We start from the raw sequence: 23,237 nt of genomic DNA on the forward strand, positions 1-23,237 counted from the left end.
AGTAATAAGGGAACCTAGGGGAGCAAGCAAAGAGGGTCTTCTGAGCCAGATGCCTGATCATCCACTGGGCCCAGCTTCTGTCAGTATCCCCCACTGAGAAATGCTCTGGTTCCCTATAGCACACTCCCTTAGAAGAGAAAGGCATATACAGGGGAGGTCCAAAAGAGACCACCACGTTTAAATTGAAAAGCGATAAGAAGGTGCATCCCCCAGGAGCTGATGTGATGCTCAAAGGATGCTGCAGCCAAAGCTTTACTGACTGGCCACCTGAAAATCCTAACCCTAATCAAGCTTTGGACCAAAGGCAGAAATCGGCCATACCACTTAGCTGGCTAACATAACTTAGAGAAGCCACATGGGCCAGAGAAATGGCTCTACAGAGACCTGCAAACACAGAAAAAGGCCTCCAAGGAAGTGAAAGCAATGAAGGTCAGTGCAAAGCAGCCAGACATGCAGGGGCAGGCCTGCCGGTTTGGATCAGGAAAAACAGTTTTCATCTTCAAGTTCAGGACTTGGAGACACAGAGAGAAAACTACTCTAGGACCAAAGTACAGCATGGCTCTGAAGCAGAGATCTCACACTTGAATACCCTTCTAATGTACAGCATGCTTTAATGAATATCGTACATGTAGATGAATATAAAATTCAGAAAGAGGTTCTAGAAGGCGCTGAGATTCCCAGAAGACCTGAAGTTATCATACGTACATCTCTCTGTTGTTTGAAGCTTCTGTTCAACAAAAGTTGCAGAAGGAGAGGAATAACAGTGGCGATAAGGAAAAAGCAAGAACTGGAGGTAACACCCGTTAAAGGATCTCTGGGCACTAGGTAAGATTTCAGCTAGACTTCTACACATCGAAAGTATGATTGTTTTAATGCTTTTTATGAGATTTTTTTTTTTTTAATTAAATCACAGACTTCTTGTAAAAGTTCAACACTGCTGAAATCAAGAGCAAAGCAGGAGAAAGGGTTTCCACATATGGCCAAAGGAAAGAAAATCCATCACTCTGGATTAAAGTGAGCTCTGCTGACTACATCCATTGCAGCTAGGTTTATAGACCCCACCAGTCACTGACCAGCAGGAATGGAGCAAAAACAAGCCAGAACTCAAGGGGAAAGATTCAGGCTTGACCAGTTGAGAGTACCAACTCATTCCTGCCCTCTGGGGTCTGTTCATTATAAATGACTCTTTACAATTCAATACTCCACTTACCTATCTCACGTTTCCTTTCATTGGTTGTACAGTCATGGAAAAACTCTGTCATCAGACTTTCCAATGCCCTGAGAGAGGCTTCTTCAGATGCCTAACAAAGGAATTTGAAAAAAAATCAGCCACTGTATTTTCAGTTCTATGCTCCTCAGTTCCGTGCAGGTCACATTCAACAGTCATAGTAATTTACTTCCTCAAAACATCTTGTCAACATTCTTCAGATGCATGATATAAGCCAGAAAAATTGCAGGGAATTTCCCACTTGGCTCAGTGCCCAAAGCTTTAGACTACTGTATATATTCATGCTACTGTGCAATTAATTTTCAATTATTTATGCTAAGGAAAAAGGGAACAATAATTTAAAATTTAATTCTGGAAACATATTAAAAGCAAATTAACAGTCCCTGATTTATTTTAGACTGAACAGGTAGAGTGAAGAGATTCAGGGAGGTTAGGGTGCTTTATAGACCATCCGTCAACAATATATCTGCCCCATGTCTGAATAGCGTGCGTTAGAGATAGTCACTCAGCTGTGTCCAACTCTTTGAGACTCCATGGACTGCAGCCCGCCAGGTTCCTCTGTCCATGACATTCTCCAGGCAAGAATACTAGAGTAGGTAGCCATTCCCTTCTCCAGGGGATGTTCCTGACCCAGGACTCAAACCTGGGTCTCCCTCATTGCAGGTGGATTCTTTACCGTAATATGAGCCACCAGAGACTACTGGCCATATTCTGACTCAGAACAACTGTAGTCAAACTGCCGCATGGATTTCTGGGGGTTTTCAAAGGGACTTCAGGAGCCAAACATGATCCCTCAACTCTCAATCTCACATGAGCAGCCAACAGAGATTAAGGTGCAGCTAAGAGCCAAGCAGAGCAAGGACTCAAAATAAGAGCACCTCCCAACCACAGACCCACAGAGAGCCCTACTCTCAGCTGAACCATTCCAGTGGAGAATGAGAAGAGAGGGGCCCAAGGCTCCCCCAGGGCTCCTCCTCTCCCTTTTCCATGCGGAACCCCAAACCCACTTCCTCTTCTCTTACTGAAGGCAGGAACATCAAGCACAGCAATGAACTTGAGTCAACACGCCTCACATAACCAGTCTATGACAAGGTGAGCGCTGGCAGGCCCTTTGTGAATCTTCACTGGCATTAATCTACCATGAGATGATCAGGAGACTACAGCAGTTTTGATTTCTTAATCGTCTATTAATGTCCTCCTTTCCACCCACCTTCCCCATATCCTCTCCACTACCTCCAGAGTGAGAGCTGACCATTAAAACTGCATTTTAAGGGAACTTTCCTGGTGGTCCAGTGGTAAAGAATACACCTTGCAATGCAGGGAACACAGGTGTGATCCCTAGTCAGGGAACTAAGATTCTGCTGCCGGCCCTTGGGTCGCCAACTACTGAGCCCGTGGGCTCTGGAGCCCTTGTATCACAGCTAGAGAGTCTGTGTGCCACGACAGAAGATCCCACCTGCCGCAAATAAGACCCATCACAGCCAAACAAATAGATATTTGTCTAAAAACTGCATTTAAAATAAGTCCACATTCAAATGTGTCATGTATCAAACTGTAGTATTAGCAGGGGCCTCTACTTGGTAACTGGCTTTTGAGGAGACTGAAGAACTTGGGCCATTTCTGTGGGTGAACCAGCACTTCTTAGGACTGATACTAATGATACAGGCTGAATCGGGCTGTATCAGCCCATCTACAGCAACCAGCACATGTAAACACGCCGTACAGCACACGGGGTCACGATCAAGCAGTGCCAGGCACAGCTGTCCCTCCCGTGCTGTGGTCATGCGGACAGCCATGCAGTGACAGCGAGCTCTGACATGTGGAGTGATGGATTACTGCTCAACGGCTCTAGCACTTGTGAATCTGAAGGACTTTCTTGTCTGAATTTCACGATAAATATTAGCCCTCTATTCCTTTTTCAAACCAATACATCAGTTCAACCAAGAAAAATTACTGGATTGCAAGCTGCTTAATTCTAAACTACACAATTTTTTAATGCAGAAATAACCAGAATGTGGGACAGAAATAAGACTGCAATGTGTGTGTGTGTGTGTGTGTGTGTGTGTGTGTGCTGATCAAAACGGCCTCACTGTTCTTACTGGCAGATTTTCTAAGTGTTATAAATTCAAATTTCAAAATGAATTTATATAAATAAAAAGAATGCTTGGTCTGCTTCATAGATCAACTTGGTGTGCCATTTCATCTGAAAAAATGATTTTCCGTTTTTAAAAGTTTGTGAGAAGATTTGAAAGAACCAAAGGAAAATCTATGTTAAAGTAACTTTTTGGCAAAAAAAAAAAATAACCATAAATCAAGACATATTTCTTGAACTAAAAAAAGCCAGCTATTTAGCTAAAATAAATCAATAGTTTTCTGGAGCCAAAATAAGTTCCTGAACACTAAAGACACATCTTCAAGTCACACCTGCTCCACAAGTGATTTTTTACTTTTTGGCCGAAGCACGCAGCTTGTGGGGTCTTTACCAGGGATAAAACCTGGGCCCCCTGCAGTGGAAGCGTGGAGTCTTAACCACTGGACCACCAGGGAGTCCCTCCACAACTTCTTCTTACGGTGAACCACACCAGCATAGACTCGAAAAATCTTGAACTCATCACATTCAGGCTGTCAAGATTTATTTCAGATGGGTTCTTGAGGCAGAAGTTCATGAACTTGACAATCACTGGCCATATATCAAAGGCTGCTGAAGCAAGTTTCTGCCTCCACAGAAAATCCATCTCTGTCTCCACTCCAGTCCCATCACACCCACCCTCCTCACAGCTCCAACCAAAGAAGCTAACACTCCCACAGAAAGGGGAAAGATGAGCACCCACCAAACCATAGCATGTGCTTCTTAACCAATGACGGTCGCTCTGTGAAAACGGAAACCTCCAAAACCTAGTAACCCAGTGCCGTCACCGGGAATTTCTCAACAAGGACAAATAACGTGCTGTCTGCATTTTCAATCACTTTTCTAACTGCAAAAGGGATACCTACCCTACAGGGTGTTAAGAGGATCAAATGAAACGCTCCATGTTAAGCTGCTGGGTAAACTCCTAGGAGCTATCTAATTCCCGTTTTTATTTAGTCCCAGATACCAAATGAAAGCAGACCAAAGCAAAACAACAGAAGTACTTAGGCCTCCTGTGAAACTGGAGATTCATGCCCTAAGGGGTTTGTCCCAAACATATTTAGTTTAGTGGGGCTTTTCTAACTGGATTTCAAAACACAACTATTTTGAGGGGAAGGAAAGGAGGTTGCGACTTTACTAGGGTCACACAGTCAGAACAGAGATATAAAGGACAACATTCAAGACCTGCAAATGGTTGAAGGGATATTGGAGAACTATCCCTAACTGGCAAGATGGCCAGTGGACCCCTTGCCAGTTGTTTTAAGCAGGTAGTGAAGCCAGAATTCAGACAGCAATGGGTTAAGAAATTAGTGATAAGTAAGCACATGAGACTACACTTTCAAGTAATAAAAGGACAAAGAAATAAAACAAAACCAAGCACCCTGATGTGGTAGGAAGAAAGGTTTCAATTCCCAAAGGCTATCCAAGCACTGCACTGATTAACTGACGAAGAACATTCAGATTTCAGACACACCTGACTGCTTCCCATCCTGGACACAATTTAAGACCCAGATCTTAACAGAACAAAAAACCGAGGTCAGCTAAAAAACAAGCAAGGCACATTCCACACACAATAAAATTTCAGTTACATGCAGGTATAAAATATAAGAGGTAAAACAATAAAGCTTCTAGAAAATATAGATCATCCTCATGACCTCGGGGTAGGGAAAAAACTGTTGAAAACACTAAACACAAAGAAAAAGACTGGTAAATGGAAATGGTCATCAAATGGCACCATGAAGAGAGTGTAAAAGAAAGCCACAAAATGGAAAAAGGTATCATCAATATGGGTAACAGCATAAAATAACTGCTACAAATCAATCAGGAAAAGATAAATGACTCAATTTTTTTCAACAGGCTAACAGTTATAAAAGAGGATACTCCAAAAGCTGATACATAGAACAAGTACTCAACCTCATTAGTCATCATAGAAATGTAAATTTTAAAACAATATAATGCCACAAATCTATTAGAACGGCTAAAGTTTAAAAGACAGTAACAGGTATTGCTGAAGATGCTGCTGGTGGGACTATAAACCGGTATAACCATTTTGGAAAATGAACACATGCGTACTTTATGACCCTGTAATTCTACTCCTTGACAATATAGCCAACAGAAATCTGTACCCCACGAAATGTACACAAATGTTCACAATACCACTATTCATAATATCCAAAGAGTCCAAAGAACCCAATGTCCACCACTAGTGGGATGGATAAGTTGTGGTTTATTCATCAGGAAGATGTTATAACAGTAGAAACGAATGAATATTGCTTCATACAACAACATAGGTAAGTTTCACAAACAAAGCTGAATGAAAGAAGCCAAGACGCATCCAACCTTCATTATTTGTTTTATGCTAACTTTTAAAAATGAGCAAAACAAATCCATGGTGTTACAGAATGCATGCGTGCTCAGTCGCGTCCGACTCTGAGACCCCATCAACTATAGCCTGCCAGGCTTCTCTGTCCATGGAATTTTCCAGGCAAGAATACTGGAGTGGGTTGCCATTTGCTACTCCAGGGGATCTTCCCAACCCAGGGATCGAACCCATGTCTCTTGGGTCTCCTGCATTAGCAGGCAGGTTCTTTACCACTGAGCCACCTGGGAAGCCCTATAATCAGAAGAGTGATTATTAGCCTTTGGGGAGGAGGGATTCTGGGATGCTGGTAATATTCTATTTTCTCGATCTGAAAGTTACACAAGGATGACCGCTTTATGCACTTTGTAAGTACATACACACAAGTTTTGAAACTTAAAAGGAATACTTATTTTTAACATTCAGGTTGGTGTCTGCAGACTCTGATTTTAGAAACTGTGTTTTTTCCTCTAATAGCACAATTATTAAGAGCAGTCTGGGGACCCAGAGATGAAGTCTAAGCATGAGACTCCTAAATTCCTAAGAATCAACCTATTTCTCCTCAAAGCTGCAAGGATGACAACAGAAAGTTACAATCCCATTAAGTCTGTATTTCCCTTAGACTTCCCTCAACAGCAAATTTATACAGGATGGTGAATTAAATGTGGCTCATAATACACTCGTGGAGACCTATGCACATATCTAAAAAAATCTTTTCTGTCCCAGAAAGAGTTAAAATCTGCCAAGTGGAGCTTTCAACTGTTCCTGCCTTAACTTTATCTGCTTTTTTATGGCACTGCTCATGGTCTAGCAATTCACAGACTATATGACTGATTTATTTATTAAGTCAACCAAGACTCACAATTACCTAAAAACTTATAAAAAAAAAAATTGAGAGAAGGGGAAGGTCCACATAATTAGAAATCTTCTGACTCTTCCCCACTTCCACTTCTACCAGGCCCTAACCCCCTCCTGCCTAGATTACTGGAACTTTTTACCTAGTCATCCTGATGTCAGTTTTCCCAATTCCAATTCCATCTGTACTTCACTACCAGATAAATGCTTCTAAATAGCCATTTTCTGCCCCAGTTAACCTAAATCTAGCTTTCAAGAGACTTTATATCTGGACCAACTGAGATGTTCAGTTAACTCTTCAAGAAACAATCTCAATATTCACTAAGTTACGAATACTGCATTAGGTCCTTGAGATACAAAAGACTGTCCTTGACTTCCCAGAACTGGAGATGGCCTGGGGAGCCCAGGCGGGGCAGGGGGCGAGGGTAGAGACTATGGGGCCGGTGGGGGGGAGGGGGGGGCGGGGAGATGTAGAATATGATGCTTTATATCCTACAATAGTGACATATGGATAAATAGCTTTAGGAGCCCAAACAGAACTCTGAGAGACACAAGGAAAGCTTCACAGAGATGACAAAATACTTAGGGATTTGAAGAATGCAGACGTTTACTAGGAGGAAAGCATGCCTATGCCTGATTCACTGTTACTCAGCACAGGAAGTCGTCACTCTGGTCTGAATACTCATGGTCTCCAGAACAAATAGCTATTCCCATCCTGCATCTGCTCCTTGGTCAGGTGGCGCTAGTGGTGAAGAACTCGCCTGCCAATGCAGGAGATATCAGAGACTCGAGTAGGATCTCTGGGTCAGGAAGATCCCCTGAAGAGGGGCATGGCAACCCTCTCTAGTACTCTTGCCTGGAGAATCCCATGGACAGACGAGCCTGACAGGCTACAGTCCATAGGGTCACACAGGGCCAGAGAAAACTGAAGCAACTTAGCACGTATGCACAACTTAGCACGTACGCACAGCAATTCACAGTTCAACCTTCATGAAATTTCTTATGAAGTTTTCAGTACAGATCCCTCGCTTGTTTTCATCTTCTGTATTTCCTTGTAAGCGGTTATCACAGAATTTTGCCCATGGCCATGTTCTCTGCTCACTTCAGATTGGAACCATTAAAGAGCACAAGCTCTGGTGTCGGGTTCCTCGGGGTTCAAATCAGAACACACCTCAACCTCGGCCTAGTTATTTAACCTGTCACTCTTTCTCCTCTTACGCACAACTGGGAATAATAAGAAAACCGAACTCATGGGGTTGTTCCGAGGATTAAAGAAAATAATCTGTGTAAAGCATGTAGTAAACATAATGCCAGGAATAAAGGAAGGAGGTGAAGTCACATCTCTACCTGTTAATAATTCATAGATGCCAGGCCTCTTCCTCTAATGAGAACATAAAACTGTCTGGAAAGAGGTTCTGCCCAATACGTTCCTACTTCCTGTGACGGCCCGTGCGGTGGCAGTAGTAGCGTCAGTCGCCGAGTCGTCTCCGACCCCGTGGACTGTAGCCCACCAGGCTCCTCTGTCCGTGGGATTCGCCAGGCAAGAGTCCTGGAGTGGGTTGCCATTCCCTTCTCCAGGGGATCTTCTCAACCCAGGGACAGAATCTGGTTTCCCGCATTGCAGGCAGATTCTTTACCATCTAAGCCACAGGGAAGCCAGTATGGACTGGCACTCAACTACCTTACAGACCAAATTCAGGGGAGTAAAATGAACAAGTAGACTGTTGATACCAGTTTTTGTTTCTCAGGAATAATGGTAATTCTTCCAAATTCAAGATACATGTAACTGTGCTTTAATTTCCCCCTTTGAAGAGCTCTGATCATAATGACTTTTGCTCACAAGCACTCAATGATTAGGTTCTGAAAACCAGGAGATTGCTAACAATTTATCGTAAAAACACTGAGACTGATACTTTGTCTCCTAAGACAAGACACCTAGATGACAGTTTTCTCAAATCCTGATTAATCTGCAATGTTTTACCTTAAGTGCCTCTAGAACACCCCTCTGTAAAGCATAACCTTTTTATAAAATTGGTACTGGAAAAAAAAAATGACTCTTTCTTTAAAAGAAGGTTGTTAATCAAGCTTTTCGTCACCTTTGCCAAGAGCTACATTTTGTCTATTCATCAATGACATGAATCACATGAGCCTTCTGTACTCAGGCTGATGCTTCCTGGATAGTAAACCTAAATATGAGGGCAAGCATACAGCAGATCCAGAACATTTTACTACTCCAGTTGCTTCTATCTAAAGAAGGTTCTGGAAAAAAGTGATTCTATACTAACTGCTGACCAAGGTTAAAAATAAAAAGTATGCAAAAGACACCTGGTGTGTTAATAAGAGATTTCATTAGCAAAGAAATTCAACCTCATGTAAACTCTGGAAGCTAAGAGGATTACCACGGATGTCTAAACTCTCAAAAGAAAATTCACATTCTTCCCTGCACCCTTCACCAGTGCAAAGAAAACTGATGAGGGAAAAGCTCCTTGGCCTTTAGGCCTGCATATAAACATGAGATGAAATGCGAAGCTTAAAATAACACACAATGGAAATCAATGTGACATTCATCCGTCCATCCCGTCCTGCAGGCAGTTCAAAACACCAAGACACACACCAGGGAAGACCCGGGCAGGAGAAGGGTGCGCAGAACAAGCCTTCTCACCCTTCCCATCACTGCTCTTTGTTTTTTACACGACAGTGTCTGCAGATTGAGACACAGACTAAACAAACCACGGTGAACTAGAAAACCTATTTTATTTCTCTAAAAGCAAACTGGTGAAACCAGTTGAATCTTCAAAGTCTAACACTTGGGCTGTTGAATGCTGAGGCAACAGATACATAGTGAAGTAATTTATATACAGAAGTTGCAGGGCAGGGCTTGGGGGGGAGCGGGACATGTATTCTACTGATGGAAATACAGGGAGCACCACACCATGTTCTGGGAAAACAAAGCCCAGGCAGATGTACTTATCACAACTCTATCAACATGTGTCTGCAACTAACTACTGAAGTTATACATGTGCCTACAAAGGCTCCTGGCTGTCTCGCCTACAGCTTAAATCTGAATGATACTTGCCCTTTGAGAGTAACTACAGACATAACTTTGTATGAGATCATCATGCAGATACTTAATATTTGATTAAAACATATACTGTGGCTACATCTAAACATATTTCTAACCATTAAAAGGCACCTTTCTGCTTTAGTCTAAATCTACCATAAAGTTGATCAACGACATGACATCCCCTTCTCCCGGTCCCAGTATTTCTTGGGTCTGCAGAAAGTGCCCAGTCAGATTCTGTTTCTTCCATGAACAAAGGGCTCTGTTGACAGCTGAGGACTAGGAGTGAGGAGCAGTATGACAGCCCTGCGTCTGGGCCAGGAAGCCCAACTGGTCCCACCGCGGTCACGAGAAGTCAAAGCAGTGTATTCTGTCCCCACGGGGACCAATTAGAGGAAACATCTCGTACCCAAAAGACAGTGTGTTTTATGTCCAGAAAACCTTATCCCTGTACTACTGGACAAGCTATAAAAAAAAGAGGCACCAATTAGCTACGAATGGACAGGTGCACTGGTTTCAAAAATGTCCAGCAAATCTAAAGAAAACCACAGAGTCATCACAAGTAACTCATACCTGATTCTAGACTAGATACTGTACTGGAGGGGGGGAAAAAGGCTATAAAGAACTTAATTTGGCAAACTGACAAAACTGGAATACAGATGGTAGACCAGATAAAACTACTGAATCGATGTTAAATTAAAGTTGACAGCTGCACCATGGTTATGTAAGAGAATATTTCTATTAGGAAATACACTATATAGGGGCAATGGACCATGGCACAGGCAACTTACTCTCAAATGATTCAGAAATGTCATGTGTGTGTATGTATATGCATATATACACATATATACTAGATACACACAGAGAAGAAGTGCAAATAATAAAGCAAACACAGCAAAATGTTAACAAAAGGTGAGTTTGTAGAAAGAGTGTTAAGAGTGTTCCTGGCACTACTCTCTCTTTGCCAGATTTCTGTCAGTTAGAAATTTTTCCAAATAAAGTTTTTTAAAATCTCGTCTGTTGGATTGGTACGCTCCATCTTGCTCCACATTGCTCCAAGTTAGCTGGTCAAAGAGGAAAGAAAAAGTGAGAAGAGAATACAATAAGGGAAGAAATTATTTTACTTTCTCAGATGCCAGATTTATTATCTCACACTGTTTCTGAAAAAGGATAATACCTAGGTCAGACATTAAAAATTTTGCATCTGCTGGTTGGACAAGAACCACATCCCACTAGAAGCTAAAATACATACAATTTATATTGTTATTTATCTATATTCTAGTCAGAAGGCTTTAATTAGACAGCCAAAAAAGCAAATGATAAAAAGTTATTCTGCAACAAACTGTCTAAAATAAATAAGTAATACAGCCAAGACTAGGCTCTCTCTTCACAATCCCATCTGCTTCTCTTTCCCAGGTACATATCCCAGGAGGACAAATGTTTACATCTGCATGTGGAGTCAGTTAAAAGATACTCACTGAGCACATTTTAACACAAGGCACGTTACCAAGAATTCCTAAATCAGGACCATGGAATCTTAAGAGAGAAATAAAACAAGCCCCAAAGAACAGCAAGTCAACCTCCTTTTATAGATCAGGAAAATAAAGCTCAGAGAGAGAATCTTGCCCAAAGTCGGCCAGCTACTGGTCAAGTCACCGGGCAGGGCCACCAGAGTCCCTTCCCAGCCGTAGCTCCTCTACCCCTTTAACAAGCGCAGAGGTGTTCTGCTCCAGGAGCTGGAGGGATGCTGAATGACCGGGTGTTACCCTGCCTCCGATGAAACCAGGAAGTGGATGGGTGAGGGGCTGACGAGCCACAGTAAAAACAGGCGGCAAGCGTGAATCACAATTACCACTGCAGCTCCAACCTAACCGATTCCATCTCACTGCTGTTGCCACCGGAACTTTTTAGGAGCAAGTCTCCTGCAAAACCCATACCACATGCCTCCTAAATTACTCTGGAACAGAACTGGCTTTTTAAATAACAGTTAAAATAACGTTTGAAATTTTGGCAAACATCTCCAGGCTGTATTACAGAGTGCTGGAATCTGGGAGAGCATAATCACTTCCTTTCCCTCACCCTAGTTCTATCCATTGATATATAATCTCAAGAGGCAACGTACAGATCAAAGTCTAATGTCCTCCTCAGGATGGGCAAAGCTGCAGCCTCCTTCCTGTTCTGAACTGTCCTGGCCTGCCCAGGTCCAGCCACGACAGGAAGGCAGGACACAGAGCAACATGAGCTTCTCCTGTGGGGAGGCAGGTAAAAGGCTTGAAAGCTGGGCAGTTTTGATGCAATGACTTTCTACCCGGTAGATGCGGGCCATGTTGCTAGGCTCCCCCCACCACTCACTCATCATAAACAAATCAGTGATCAGTCTCTCCTGTGGGAAGGAAAAAAAGTGAGGAGGGAGACAGAGCCCAGAAGAATGTGCTCCAGTACAACTCCCACCTCGGGTACAGACAACAATCCCCCAATGGGCACCAAAGCAGGAATGAAGGGACACAGAAAAGGAGCTCTATACATGAGAAATGACTGAGCAGGCTTCAGGCGAGCCAGTGCTAACACTGAGAGGTCCCTGGCCCCAGAGAAGATGCCCGGTGAGAGGCAACCCCCGCTCCAGAGTACAGCCTACGTGACTTTGGGCAAATCCTGCAAGCTGCTGGACAAGCATCCTTGGACTAAATGCAATCAGGTATGTGTCATGCAGTTGATGATAAAAGGAAAATGCAAAGCGTTAAATTGTTCAGTGTGTTTGACTCTTTGCAACCCCCATGGACTGTTGCCCGCCAGGCTCCTCCGTCCATGGAATTCTCCAGGCAAGAATACTGGAGTGGGTTTGCCATTCCCTTCGCCAGAGGATCTTCCCAACCCACGGATCGAACCCAGATCTCCTGCATTGCAAGCAGATTCTTTACTGTCTGAGCCACCAGGGAAGTTGATGATAAAGCACTATGTAAATGTTAGCTAATATAGTTATCCCTCTCTCACTATACGTTACTCTCAGCCCACCCTCCACGTTTGGATTTGCTTTTATAAAGACAAAGTCCCCTAAGTTGTCGTCAGCTTGTCCCTCTCAATACACCCTGCACCACCTTAATACTGTAATTCTTAATTTACAATCAGTCACGTTACTTTAAGGCTCTCAAAGTACCACTGACAACTGCCCAACAGTGCTGATGTATCCCACACAACCTAAACCACGATGGCCATGAGAGCAGCTGCCGGAGGACCTGAGGGTGCTGCGTGCTGCAGGAAGCATGATGCTGCTGCACAAGCAGAGATGTGCACTCGGTAGGAAGTGACGCTTCCTGGCTGGGGGCTCTAAATGCTCCTCCCGTCACCACAGATGACCACGAGCCACCAGGAAAGAAGACACCATGTGCTCTGCTAAGAGCGCTCTCTCGGCCAGGGACTCTCCTGGGTGCTGGGTTCCGCACAGCACTACTAGTCTCTGCAGCTGTCTTTTAAGTTTTACTTTCAAGAATAAGCTTGGTACTCATGACTGTGATTTTGTTTAAAGCTTTGTAAAGCTGTAACTTTTACAATATGGAAAGCTACTGTAATACTGAAACTCTACTGATTCTGTGCCTCCAGCCCTTTGAAGATTCACTGGGTTACAAAGGCAGAACAGTGGCAGTTCCAGGGGTGGTTTTTTTTCGGGGGGTGGGGGGAGTAGGGGAAGTGGAGGTGGGAGGTACATAGGAGAAAGGAAATGGATACTTAGCTCCTGTCCAATTGTCTGACCTGCCAGGAACCCTGGCCTTGTTCATATCCCTGGGTAAGGCAAGGATGACTCAACAGCTTTCCACCAGCCTCCAATCCCCACATAACAGGAACAACTAGCTGGAAAGAGGAGTACATTATGGCCCTTTTCACGGTTCTCAACTGGGGTAAGGAGAGGAAGAGGGAAAGAGAAAGTGCTGCTTTTGATTCCCACCTCTAGGCTTTGCTCCTCACTATGGGCAACAGCCCAAAGCCAAGGGACAGAAATTCCACACCACTGCACCTGTGTGCGCCCTTCCACCGTTACTGGATCCTACCGATCCTGGGAACACCTTAAAAGTGAATTGTGTCTGACCTCTAACTTCACCACTTACTTGGTGCATGACCTTGGACAAATGACTTCATCTCTCTCAGCCTCAGGTACTTCACTTGCAAAATGGATTTACAACAGTCTCCCCCCACACCAGGCAGTTATGAGAAGTCAATGACATAACATACAAATCCACTGTCACCCTTAACCATAAAGGAGCAAAACTATTTCACTATTTTTTTCATTGATGAGTCAGTAACCTTTAAAAAAAGTAAGACACCAAAGAAACAAAAATTCCAAATAAGGGTCACCTGAATGCTCAAAAAAATTCCAAGAATGCCACCATCTTCACCAGGGCTACAAACAAAGACTAAAAGAATGGTGCCATCACCTTCCAGGCTTCTGTTTGTGTTTGGGACAACATGGGTTGGAACCAAATCCACGATTGCAGCAGCAAAAGCTGTTCAGTTTGCTTTTGGTTTTTTAAGGAAATAATATTACACAGAATCCCAATACATAATACAGACTCAATCAGAAACTGCTGAATTAACAGGGATGAACAGGAGAACTGAAACACCTATCCAGCATTCAGGACCTCTCCAAGAAACCACCACACTAAAATTCCTAGCATTAAAGCCCTTCCAGCTTTAGATTCAGGTTCCACCAAGTATGCCAAGTTTTCTTCAGGTAACAAATGGTTGCTAAAGACTGGTTTACAAATTCTCTAAATATCCTTCAACTGGAAGCCTCTCACCACCACCCAGGGTCTTTGCCATCTGACCATCACGGGTGACCCAGCCACCCCGTCACCTGGCCTTGACCCGCCCCTTGGCCCTCACCAGGCCCACATTCCCTCTTCCAGTTTCCTCACCCATCCTGGGCCCCAGCTAGACCCATTTTCTCCACGCAACACCTCCATGTCTTCTCAGACGCCATTCCCACCTTCTCCACCTAGAGAACTCCTGTCTATGCATTTTTCAAGACTCCTTGAAAAACGGCACCACCTCCGTGAAACCTACTGAAGTTCCCCCGGCTGGGCCAGTCATTGTTTGTGTGCTTCCTAACATCACACAATGGCACCCCACTCCACTACTCTTGCCTGGAAAATCCCATGGGCGGAGGAGCCTGGTAGGCTGCCGTCCATGGGGTCTCGAAGAGTCAGACACGACTGAGCGACTTCACTTTCACTTTTCACTTTCACGCATTGGAGAAGCAAATGGCAACCCACTCCAGTGTTCTTGCCTGGAGAATCCCAGGGACGGGAGAGCCTGGTGGGCTGCCGTCTATGGGGTCGCACAGAGCCGGACACGACTGAAGTGACTTAGCAGTAACATTACACAGAAGACGGTGGACTGAAATGACCTCCTTGACTTGCATACAATGCTGGCGAGACTGAAAACCAGTACCACCACAACGGAAGACGATTTAGCAACATCTACAAAAATTTAAATGCACAGACAGCTTCATCCAGCAAGTATAGTTTTAGCAGTTCCCCCCACCCACCCAAAGTTTATGTGTGGAAGATCTTCAGGTCAACACTTTATAAAACAAAAGATTGGGAACAACCTAAATTTCCATCAAAGCAAGATTAGTTAAATAAGGTACATCCACATCATGGAATACTACGCAACTGTGAAACAATATACCAGTAAGTGCAGTATGGTAGCCATTAGTAGAGGTAGAGTGGCTAACAGAAAAATACACACACACACACGTACACACACACACACACACACACACTCTCTCTCTCTCTCTCTCTCTCTCTCTCTCTCTCTCGTTTACACTGGCAATGGTGGATGCTTCTAAAGAAGAGAATGGAGTACTGGGGGCAGGGGAACAGAAAGAGGCTGACTTTTCTCTGTACACTCTATTGCATCATATAAATTTTGTACCTTGTTCACTTGTTTAAAAAGAGAGAGAGAGAAAACAAGAGAAAAAAGAAATTTCCTGCCAGGTCCCTCCAGTGGCCTGGAGTGCAGAGGCAGAGACTATTTCCAATTCATCTCTATTCCCAGGGTCTACCTAAGCACACAGCAGGCACTTAATAAACACCTGTCACAGGAGTTACTTTAATTCTCTTATATTAAGCGAGCTGTAGACTAGTTACCCAATGGCGATAACTTGGAAAGCTAACACTTACAGCACCTGGTACACACCAGGCACTCTCCTGCATGTGTCCGATGCTCAGTCGTGTCCGACTCTCCATCCCACGGACTACAGCCCACCAGGCTCCTCTGTCCATGGGATTCTCCAGGCAAGAATGCCGGAGTGGGCTACCATGCCCTTCTCCAGGAGATCTTCCCAACCCAGGGATCGAACCTGGGTCTCCTACATGGCAGGCAGTTTCTTTACCCACTGAGCCACCAGGGAAGCCCTGTCCTAACTTGGTGCTTGGTGTATTTATGGAACCATATATAGCTTCTGTGGTAAATTCTTCTGTGGGCAAGTCAGTATCTTGTTTTCATTAGTCAACAAGTTAATCACTTCCCCAGAGTGTCCTAATGAACTGGGATCAACTCCTTTAATCCTCGTAACAATCCCACTGCAGAGACAGGAAACAGAAGCCCAGAAGGATTAAGTAACTTGTCCCAGGTCATATGGGAAGAGGTTAAGTGGAAGAGCCAGGATTCAAACTCAGGCCCCAAACCCATATTGTTAAACAAAAGGTTATACTAGTCTTCAGATATCTAGGAATGTATTAAAATCACTAAACACTGAATGCACTCCTTTCTGAATACTTGCTGCAAAAATGTGTCCTTAACTGCTTAATCATAAGCAATGCTGAAATAAAATGAAGTCACTGCCTACCTGGGGGACTGAGGTATCTCTAACCCAAGTGCTGACCACTGGCTTTGCTGATTCACGCTGACCCCACCCACTCTGAGAAAGTGATTAACGTGTTGACTAATGAAAACTAGACACTGACTTGCACACAGAAGAATTTACCACAGAAGCTATATATGGTTCCATAAATACAATCCTCCATCTACACCGAGCATTCCATCTCAGTGAGTATCTGATCAAACTCTGAAGGCCCTTGGAAAAACTTCTATGTGAAAAATGAGAAACCAAACACACAAAACTTCCCCCACTTCCCAGGACTTCCAGCGAAGAGCTCAAACACGAAAAACAGATGCCCCGGCCCCTCTGTCTGTCTTTGCTGTCCCCAATACCAATCTTACTTCTAAGCAAAAATTCACCCATTTCCTGAGTTCTTGTGTATTAGATACTATCACAAACTTATTCATTTTTAGGCTATTTTGTTGCTCTTTTTTTTTTTGATGACACAGAGGGAGGCACCTTATCTAAAGTTCTTCAAATCATGTTGCTGTAGAGGTTAACTTTGAGAAGGGCTTCCTGTATATTCCCAGCCACGGAATGTGCTTTCATTTCATTGGCTTTCACTCTCCAAGCACCATACTCTTTCTATCTTTGTCCTTATTTTAGGTTCCCTCCTCCCCGCAAGGCCTGTCGCCCTCTGTCACCACCAACAATCACAAACTAGGGATGGGAAACCTTGACCAACTAAATATGCTGAATTAAGACCGTTTAACAGATGGACTGTCAATTTTCAAACTCTAATATTAATACATAGATTCAATTTGAATTTTACTTAATCTAATTCATCTTTTTTTCTGCTTTAAAAGATATTGAGAGGCCATAAATATTGTGAGAATTGGAGTATTTCCTGCCATATCAGTAAACAAGGGTGTCACAGTCATCAGCAATTGCAGCCCTTCAGGGCGCTCAGGAAGGAGAGGGGCACCTGTGATCTAACCGTCATCAGACTGCAGCCACTCCCTCTGGTGAGCTCAACAGAGGTCAGCATGTGAAAACACAGGATACTGGCTCCAGGATAGTTGACATGCATTTGAAAGGAATGATTTCAGTGAGCCCAGACTCCTGCATCTTCCCATACATAGAAAAAAAAAAAAAAAATCGCTAAATTTCTTAACTTGGGATATCAGATTTTCTTTGCTATTCAGTCGCTAAGTCATGTCTGACTCTTTGCAATCCCATGGACTGCAGCACACCGGGCTTCCCTGTCCATCCCTGTCCTTCACTATCTTCCAGAGTTTGCTCAAATTCATGTCCATTGGTTTTCTTTAATTAACAGTAATCCTTTGATGTTCAGACTACCTGCCCTTTGTTGTTAAGACTTCTATATAACCTGACTCCTCCCCTCACCTCTTTGGAGCAGTTCTCTCAAGACTATTGAGATGTTCTCTCCCAGGCTTAAGTCCTAAAAGTTTTCACCAAATAAAACGTAACTCTCAACTTTTAGGTTGTGACTCTTTTTTAAGTTGAATGTGATTCCATATATATGAGACATCAGAATAAGCACACCTATAGAGACAGAAAGCAGCTCTGTGGTTGTCAGGGGCTAGGAAGAGGGAGAAATGGGGAGTGACTATTCCTGGGTACAGGGTTTCCAATGGAGAGTCAGAAAGCTCTAGAACTAGAGAGTGGTGGTAGTTTCATAACATGGTGAATGTACTTTCAATATCAATAAACTGTACACTTCAAAATGGTCAACTTTCTGTTATATGTACCATGTATATGTACCATGTATATGTATATGTACCATGTATATGTATATGTACCATGCTAAGTCACTTCAGTCGTGTCCAACTCATTGCAACCCTATGGACTGTAGCCCACCAGGCTCCTCTGTCCATGGGGATTCTCCAGGCAAGAATACTGGAGTGGGTTGCCATGCCCTACTCCAGGGGATCTTCCCGACCCAGCAATCAAATCCACGTCTCCTGCAGCTCCCGCATTATAAGCAGATTCTTCACTGCTGAGCTGCTGGGGAAGCCCTTCTGTTATGTGTACTTTACCACAATTAAAAATAATAATAAAAATCTACTTAAGACAACGAGAAAAAATGCTTAAGGCACCACTTCTAATAGATGTCAGTAAAGGATAAATAGTAAGTAAAGTAACCATAAGGGATGTCTTCTATAAACAAACAAAAAGAAAATCTAACTTGGTAAAAACTTTTCCTACCAAAGAAAAAAAAAAAACTGAGGAACAATGAAAAGCCATTTTTTAAATCTACTAATTCTACCACAATTTTTCTGAAGGCTACACAATGCTGGTGAGTATTTTTCTATAGAAATTCTTTTGGGAGAATAAACTGGTATAAGCTTTCTGGGAAAAGGCTAATGACGTACCTTTAAAATAAAAGATTTATTTAAAAAAAAAGAAAAAAAAACCTTCATACCCTTTGGGCCCTTCTGGGAATCTATTCTAAGGCAATTTTCTGAAACACAGAAAAAGCTTTTAGCAAAAACATTAATCACATATTATTTACAATGGCGAAAAATGGAACAATCTAACTATCGAAGAATTCATGCAATGTGATATTATAGAGCCATTGTAAATACTTATGAAGTATTTAATGACTGGGAAAACTACTTATACTATATTAAGTGGAAAAGGCAGAAGAAAAAAGTACATTTACGGTGTGATCTCAACAGTATTTTAAAAGTAAATAGAAAAACACACTGGAAGGAAAGAAAAATGTTATTAGAGACTGAATCAGATGGTGGTAATTTCTTGCCTATTTTATACTTATCAAATAGTCTACAGAGTTCAAAATACCTTTTACAATCAGGAAAAAATAAGCAAAAACTAACAAAAAATGGTGGAGAAGACTTTGTGATCACATTAGTACCAACTTTAGCTGCCAAACAGTACTAGAAGCAAGTAGGTGCAGAAACTGAGCTAAACTACTGGCCACAAATCTTAGAGACTGGGCTATTGTGCCTCTGTTTTTGTCTTTAATAAATTCCTATGAAAAAAGAGTATACAGAGACTCCCTGTACTATTTTTGCAACTCCTCTGCAAGTCTAAAATATCTCAAAACCAGATGCTTAAACTGAATACATAAATCCATGATAGATCACTTAATTTGTTTTTTCTCTAAATGCAAATCAAAACAACAATGCAGTACCACCTCACTCTGGTCAGAAGGGCCATCATCAAAAAGTCTAAATTTAATAAATGCCGGAGAGGATGTGGAGAAAGGAAGCCCTCCTACACTGCTGGTGGGAAGCATAAACTGGTGCAGCCACTATCGAGAACAGTACGGAGGTTCCTTAAGAACACTGAAAACAGAACTGTCATATGGCCCAGCAACCCCATGCTGGGGCATATACCCAAAAACAGAAAAAGCCCCTAATTAGAAAAGATATATGCACCCCAATGTTCAAAGCAGCACACTGCTTAAAATAACCAAGACACAGAAGCAGCACAAATGCCCAGTGACACACCACAGTCACCAATGCAGCCATCAAAAAGAACAAAAAATGCCATTTGCAGCACCGTGGATGGGCCCAGAGACTATCAGACTACATAAAACAAGCCAGAGAAAGACAAACACCGTGATATCACTTATGAAGAAGCTAAAAACTGTACAAATAAGTTTATTTATAAAACAGACTCACAGACATAGAACACAAACTTATGGAAAGGGGGGAAGGATAAATTTGGGATTAACAGATACACACTACTACATATAAAATAAACAAGGGCCTACTGTATAGCACAGGAGACTATATTCAATATCTTGTAATAACCTACAATGGAACAGAATCTGAAAATATATATATAATTTATATTAACATATATATTATACATATATATACAGCTGAATTACTTTGCTGTACACCTGAAGCTAACACATTATAAATCAACTACACGTCAATAAAAAATAAAAATTAGGGACTTCTTGGCAGTCCAATGGTTAAGACTTAGTGCTTCCACTGCAAGGGACACAGGTTCAGTCTTTGGCTGGGGAACTAAGATGCCCCATGCCACATGACATGGCCAAAAAAAAATACTAATACTAATAATAATAATTAAATTTATTTATCTAAAAACAGGATACAGAGTATAGAGGAATAATCTCCTAGACAATAATAAAGCTCCTTTCCTCAGTAATTAAATAAAGCCTTTCCAAGAGTAGCTGCCTTAGGAGACTCCATCATCGCTGCCTATTTCTGTACTTTTCCCCAGCACTGTAATCACTTGCTGCCGTGCACATCTCATCTTCCAAAAGTTAAAAACTTCTGACTTCTAGTCAGGGCTTCCCAAGTGGCTCAGTGGTAAAGAATCCACCTGCCAGTAATGCAGGAGACGCAAGAGACACAGGTTCAATCCCTGGGTCTGGAAGATCCCCTGGAGAAGGAAATGGCAAACCACTCCAGCATTCTTGCCTGGAAAATTCCATGAACAGAGGAGGCTGGTGGACTACAGTCTAAAGGGTCGCAAAGAGCGACTGAGCGCGTGCGCGCGCGCGCACACACACACACACACACACACACCCCCTTCTAGTCACCCTTTCCCATGTTTACACACGCACACACGCACACACCTTCTAGTCACCCTTTCCCATGTTTACACACGCACACACGCACACACCTTCTAGTCACCCTTTCCCATGTTTACACACACACACACACACGCACGCACATGCACACCCCTTCTAGTCACCCTTTCCCATGTTTACACACACACACACACACACGCACGCACACGCACATGCACACACCTTCTAGTCACCCTTTCCCATGTTTACATTCAATAGCTGCAGGTCAGCTGATTTGCAATTATTTTGGAACTCTGTTGCAAGTGAGCCCCCAAATTCACCAACAGTGCTTCCTCCCACTCCTGACTTTGCATTTCAGTAAAGAATTACAAATTACACACATCCTGGTGAACAGAGTAACATCACAAGTTAACTGTCCTTTCAACTTTCTCCAATCAGCAATGTTTGCCAAGGCCCAGCATTCACCTAGTATTACGAATTGCTTTCCTTTCTTTCCACAACTAGAGTGTGGTGGATCCAAGACACCGAATTTTAACACTGTACTCTAATTTGTCCATAACTCCTCTATGCTAACTAAGAACTTTAACTTCCTCAGATCGTTTCATTTGCATCTTTAGTTCTACCAGTTGGATTTCTTTGGGGGATTACTTTTCATAATGTAATAAAGATTTTCTTAACTCTCAAATCACAACCCTGAAGAGTAAAGAACCCCCAGACTGTACTGAGCTAGGCGATCAGACAGGCCCACTTATATGCCAGCCAAGAGACTTGTTCCAGACACCTGAAGGCACTGCAAGTCACACTGCTCTAAAATAACAAATGACTTACCAAAGGCTTTGAAAGTTACTGACAAATAACCAAAAACACAAGTATTACATGTCAAGAGTCTACTGAGATGCCAATGGTTCTCTTTCAATCTGTTCACTCTTAAGGTGTAAAGAGGGATGGTTTATATTTCTGAGGTCTTTTCAAGTCTTCAAGTTTTTTTCCTTCATAAGAAGTCTCCTTCACACATACCCCATGATATGATTTTTCAGCACTCCTCAGATAAGTATGTCTATCCACAGAACTCTGGAGACATGATCCGTCAACCCCAACAGAAAAATGTGACGGTGGACAGAGCGCTCCTCAAAGAGAACGTATGTGTCTGGGACCTTCCTGGCAGCCCAGTGGTTAAGACTCCTAGCTTCCAGTACAGGAGGCACAGGTTGGATCCCTGGTTGGGGAGCTAAGAACCCACATGCCTTGTGGCCAAAAAAAAAAACCAAAACATAAAACAGAAGCAATATTGTAACAAGTTCAATAAAGACTTAAAAAAAAAAAAAAATATATATATATATATATATGTGCCTGGATCTTTGTAAAATGGAAGGATGAAAGGGAAGAAAAAAGGAGAGGGAGAGAGGAAGAAAGAAAAATATATATTGACTTCTAAACAATATTGTTCACCTCTAAACAATAAAGATTTAACATACAGTTCAAGATTTGCAAGAAATTTCAGGTTTGAAGAGAGAGAGCTGCTTTGACCTAAAGCCCCAGGACAGGGCCTTCTCTTAAGCAAGTGTAGGCTCTCTGCCATTAGAGGAATTTCAGTAGAAAATCAGAGAAGCCCTAAGCATGACTGATAAACTCTCCCATGAAGTTACTTCATATATCCTTTGACATTCTAAATTAATACACCAAACTAACAGGACCAGCAACAAACGATTATCAGAAAAATCATTCACCAGGGTGAATTCTGCAACTTTCTGGCAATGGACCCACTTTCCTGCAATTAAACCTGTTCTTACATTATGTTATAACAAATAAACCTGAAACCAAGTGGGGAGGAATACACAACTTAACTACACAGATCATCAGACAAAAGGTAAATGTATGATGGTTCAGAAAATTACCAAAACTACCAGATTATACAGTCCTATCCCAAGACAATCATTTTATTCAAGTCTACAATATCAGAATACAAGAAATTATAATGTTCTTAATCTAACTAAAATTAGTGGCATGAAATTAATCAACCAAATGTGCAGGCTATTCCAAACCTAATTTTATCAACATTCTGAAACTAGTCAGCCAAATTACACTTTTCAAATGATTGTTGGCTAACCCAACAGAAAAATGTATAGAGGTCAGGAATGGTCAGCTGACATAGGGAAAAAAACACCTGGAAATAAAACATCCAAAGATGTTCCACTTCACTCATAACCAAATTCCAAAAGTGTCATTTTCATCTT

At 42.4% G+C, this 23,237-nt stretch overlaps 1 protein-coding gene across 2 annotated transcripts in view; it reads right to left on the reverse strand.

Moving 5' to 3' along the window:
* Positions 1-23,237, reverse strand: part of XPO6 (exportin 6) — a 106,751-nt gene that overhangs the window by 69,123 nt on the left and 14,391 nt on the right. For both annotated transcript variants that reach the window (XM_055562635.1, XM_055562634.1), the window contains exon 2: positions 1,211-1,301. In XM_055562635.1, the coding sequence (XP_055418610.1) occupies positions 1,211-1,301 (91 nt within the window). The remainder of the gene's footprint in view (positions 1-1,210; positions 1,302-23,237) is intronic.

This window comes from Bubalus kerabau, chromosome 23 (assembly GCF_029407905.1).
Source record: "Bubalus kerabau isolate K-KA32 ecotype Philippines breed swamp buffalo chromosome 23, PCC_UOA_SB_1v2, whole genome shotgun sequence".
Lineage (NCBI taxonomy): Eukaryota > Metazoa > Chordata > Mammalia > Artiodactyla > Bovidae > Bubalus > Bubalus kerabau.